The 3,828-nt window shown below is 36.4% G+C and overlaps 1 protein-coding gene across 1 annotated transcript; it reads right to left on the reverse strand.

The window, feature by feature from the left end:
• Window positions 1–978: 978 nt before the first annotated feature.
• On the reverse strand, window positions 979–3,375 carry LOC107719635 (guanine nucleotide-binding protein subunit alpha-11-like). Its single transcript, XM_016527120.1, has 7 exons — window positions 3,231–3,375; window positions 2,787–2,971; window positions 2,337–2,491; window positions 2,036–2,164; window positions 1,668–1,797; window positions 1,355–1,508; window positions 979–1,243 (listed from the first exon to the last, which is right to left on the reverse strand). The coding sequence occupies exons 1-7, from the start codon at window positions 3,373–3,375 to the stop codon at window positions 1,041–1,043; spliced, it is 1,101 nt and encodes a 366-aa protein (XP_016382606.1). The 3' UTR covers window positions 979–1,040.
• Between the last annotated feature and the right edge of the window lie 453 nt (window positions 3,376–3,828).

Raw genomic sequence — 3,828 nt, forward strand, 5'->3', positions numbered from 1 at the left:
GTATAAAAACATATGTTTCTAATAAGTAGCTAGATAAGAATGTTTGAGGTGTGAGTGTGTGCAGCGAAATGTCCAAGTATTGCCAAGTCATGTTTACCACAGACCTTATTTTACTCAGGAGTCTATCAGTGATTTGATTTCTGCATTTTCGCCTAAACTCCCGTTTTATAATCAGTGACACAGTTTGCACTGCTCAACGAGTCTCTTATTTACATTATGTTTTCACTGTGTTAGTTACTGTATGATTAAATTATTTGTAAGATTGCAGAAATTCTGTTGCAATAAGGAAATCATTGCATCGTGTGCTCAGTAGACGTTACTGTGTTTGGCTACAGTGCAGTGCTGCAACCTTTGATGCAATGCGAGTAGTTCTAAAAATATCGCTATAATCAACACTTTTCATGGTTCATCTTTGCGGCTGTTATAGTAAAAACACAGGAAAAGTTTTCGAGACAGTTCCACATGTAATGCTCATTTTAATAATGAAAGATGTTAGCCAATCATAGCAGTGGGTGTTCACACTGGAGTCTCACAGCAGACATCAGAGGGCTAAATTCAGGGTAGAAAATGACAATTGATATCTAAATTATGTTTTTGATGAAACAACCATACTAAGATTATAAGTGCACCCCAGGAATCATTATAAAAGAATTAAAAAATTACCCCTTTAAATAAATTGCTTTTCCAAGAACAAACCACTTTAATTATTAGAAACTGGTGTCTAGATTTTTACTGGATTTATGAAGTAATTTCCCCTCATCACATTAAAAAGCAATTCAAAATCTCCCTTTGTAAAATATTTACATGTTTATTATGTAAAACATAGATGATTTATTAAGCAAAATGAAAACTTACTTTTACACAATTACATTTAGTCCAAGTATGTGCTTTGTTATAAATAATGATAAAACATTTATTTGGTTGAAGAGTATTCAAATGTGCCTTCATAAAATAGTAGTGTTTCTGAATGTACATGGATAAGCATTGAGAGCAATATTATAGTCTGATGCCGAGTGTCATGAAGGTGCGTCTGGGGCTCATTAGAACATACAATAGGTGCCTAAGTCCCTAACAAGGATAGTGTATTTCACATCATTTAAGACTCTCCGGATGTTTTTGGTGTCTGTGGCACAGATGAAGTGAGAGTAAATCATTCTGTAGTTCTTTGACATGTTGCTAACAGCTTTCTGTTTATATAACCGTGCAATGAACCGCAAGGCATCTCCTACGTCCTGACGTTTGCCTGAAGGTGGCGCCAAACCACAGAGGAAAGGAAAGAAAAGAGCGGATCAGGTTATGACAAACAAGATCACACATACATTGCTTTTACTTCATTTAATGTGCATCAAATCACCTTCAAATTCAGGAAAGTATGTTTTTAGATCTGAGAACTGAATCTTCTCAGCCAGGATGTCCATTTTGTTCAGGAATAGGATGATGAAGGAATTAGCAAACCACCGTGAATGGATGGTATTGTAGAACAGCGACAAACTCTCTTCCATACGGTTCTGGAGCCAAAGAGAAGAAAAGTGCACAGATTTATCAATATTACACAGAAAGGACAGGAGATGTATTTCTGTAAATCTGCTTTGAAACAATATGCTTCATAAAAAGCGCTATACAAATAACTGAATTGAATTGACATGATGAGAGAGGCAGACACTTACCTCCTTGTTATTCTCCTTTAGAGATCGGTCGTACTCGCTGAGGGAGGCTAAGAATATGAGAGATGTCACATTGTCAAAGTAATGGATCCACTTCCTTCTCAGTCCTCTTTGACCCCCGACATCTACAAACCTGAAAAGACAGACAGACAGACAGACAGATAGAGAGGTTGTTTCACTGGCTTGGATCGTTTTTTTACTGTTGGAAAAGAAATGGAGGAGATAAAACAACAAACTTCTGGAGACGCAACTAGAACAGATGCCCGCATTAATGCGTGCTTGTGTGAGTAGATTAAGAGACAGTGGCAACTCTAGTTTAAAAGACATTTTTATTACACATAAAGTTTGGATTTGGTTGTTCATTGCTGTACCTGAGAGTCATCTTGTCCAAAGTAAAGCAATGATCACTGATGCCGGTAGTGGGGAACCGGACTTGAAGAACATCTTGAGGTGTTGGGATGTAGCCTTCAGCTGCGATGCGGTCCAAGTCATCAATAAAACTTTAAAGAACACAGAATTCAAACACTCTTACTGAAAATCCATGTGCCACAGAACTGATTATGAAAGCCTTATTTGCATAACATTCAGTGCATGCATTGGCATCAGGAAAGAGGAAATAAACAAAAATGCAGGTAGTCAGTAAAGGGCAGGAACTCTCTGAAATAAACTTACTATTTAGTGGAGTCTAGTAGCTGATACTCTCTGCGCCGTCTGTAACAAATCTTAAAGCCTTTGTCTGCCCATAGATGATGAATAGCCTCTACATAACTTCTCTGCAGCTGTGTTATCTGATGTATGTCCAGATCCTGGAACCACTGGGCATAAATCTATGGATATCACAAACCTAATCAGACTTGACAATACATTACAGTATATGATCCAGTCTTTCTTAAATTAGTGCACACAGAGATAAAAAATTATTTATTTTTACTGTATGTATAAAATAATTTAATAATTAACATTTTTAATATCTTTTATAATTATCCATAAAAAATAAAATAAAAAAATAATAACATTATTATTATTATTTGGCAATTCCACCACCCTTAAACGATTGCTGATATAAAATGGCACTAATCACTGGGCTCTAAAATTACTTTACACACTTGGTCTCTTGATCACCTCGTTCTGTGGGTTGGAGTAGGGGATCTTTAGCATCTTCATGTTATCTGTCATTGCACTCATAGCTTGGAATACATTCTGAAAAACCAGTTTAGTGTAGCTACGCCTCTCGTCTTCTGAGTATCCGCTTCCATGAAGGATCTTCATCTGCTTCATAAATGTTGTCTTTCCGCTTTCTGCCGTGCCTAAACGAAAGCAAAATAATCATGTGCCTTAATGTTAGAAACCTGGCTGCAAACAGGAAGACTGAAAATAAATGTGCCTACTAATAGTAGTTTAACTTTACACTATAATTTGCCATTATCTGTCATCTGTCCCGTATAAGAATCATCTGTTTTTAATTTAATTGTCTTTTCAGAAGTAAAAATAAACACACATGATTACTTCAACTGAAAGAGATTGTGTGAACAAGTTTTAATTGAAATACTAACAGAATCATCTCACCTAATAGAAGGAATTTGAATTCTGTCTGTTCTCTTCTTTTCTGCTCCAAATAGATGAGGTTGATTTCCTTATTTTTGGCGAGGGCGTACCTCTTTTTTTCAGACAAGCAACAGATGCAACATTCACAGTAGTAGCTGTCCTTCATTTCTCCAATGGAAATGCAAGAACTACAAAAATATCAATAATAAAATACAGCATTGATATTTGTTATTTCTTTTCAACAACCATGTAGGTCAGGGTGTTCGTATTGTAGGCCTAGTCACAATACATGCACTTTATACCAGTCAAAAAGTAGATTCTTAATTAAATTCTTCATCTATCTCAGGGATGGGCAACTGGCGGCCCGCAGTGTCTTTTAGAACGGCCCGCTGGATCTAGACTCGGATGATCAATTTTAAAACATAAGCAAGTCAGCTTTCAGTTTATGATGTTAATACTATCTCCAACCAGGAGAGGTCGCTAGTTTCCAGCCGCTCCCCGTATTAATTTCAGCGTAGTAGGACGTGCGCTCTAATGTAAACATTCACTAACATTAGCAAATAATAATTGAAAAACTGACCAAAATAACAGTATTTTCCAGTCAAGATGGTAAACAGAT

The sequence above is a fragment of the Sinocyclocheilus rhinocerous genome, unplaced genomic scaffold, assembly GCF_001515625.1.
Source record: "Sinocyclocheilus rhinocerous isolate Xijiao unplaced genomic scaffold, SAMN03320098_v1.1 scaffold1294, whole genome shotgun sequence".
Taxonomy (NCBI): domain Eukaryota; kingdom Metazoa; phylum Chordata; class Actinopteri; order Cypriniformes; family Cyprinidae; genus Sinocyclocheilus; species Sinocyclocheilus rhinocerous.

Bases quoted from the DNA above. Each gene is read 5' to 3' on its own strand.
- LOC107719635 (XM_016527120.1), bottom strand. From the start codon at position 3,375: ATGAAGGACAGCTACTACTGTGAATGTTGCATCTGTTGCTTGTCTGAA. The intron at 1,798-2,035 runs GTACAGCAATGA...CTGTCTTTTCAG, and splicing joins TTGGACAAGATGACTCTCAG to GTTTGTAGATGTCGGGGGTC. The intron at 1,509-1,667 runs GTAAGTGTCTGC...CTTTGGCTCCAG, and splicing joins TAAAGGAGAATAACAAGGAG to AACCGTATGGAAGAGAGTTT.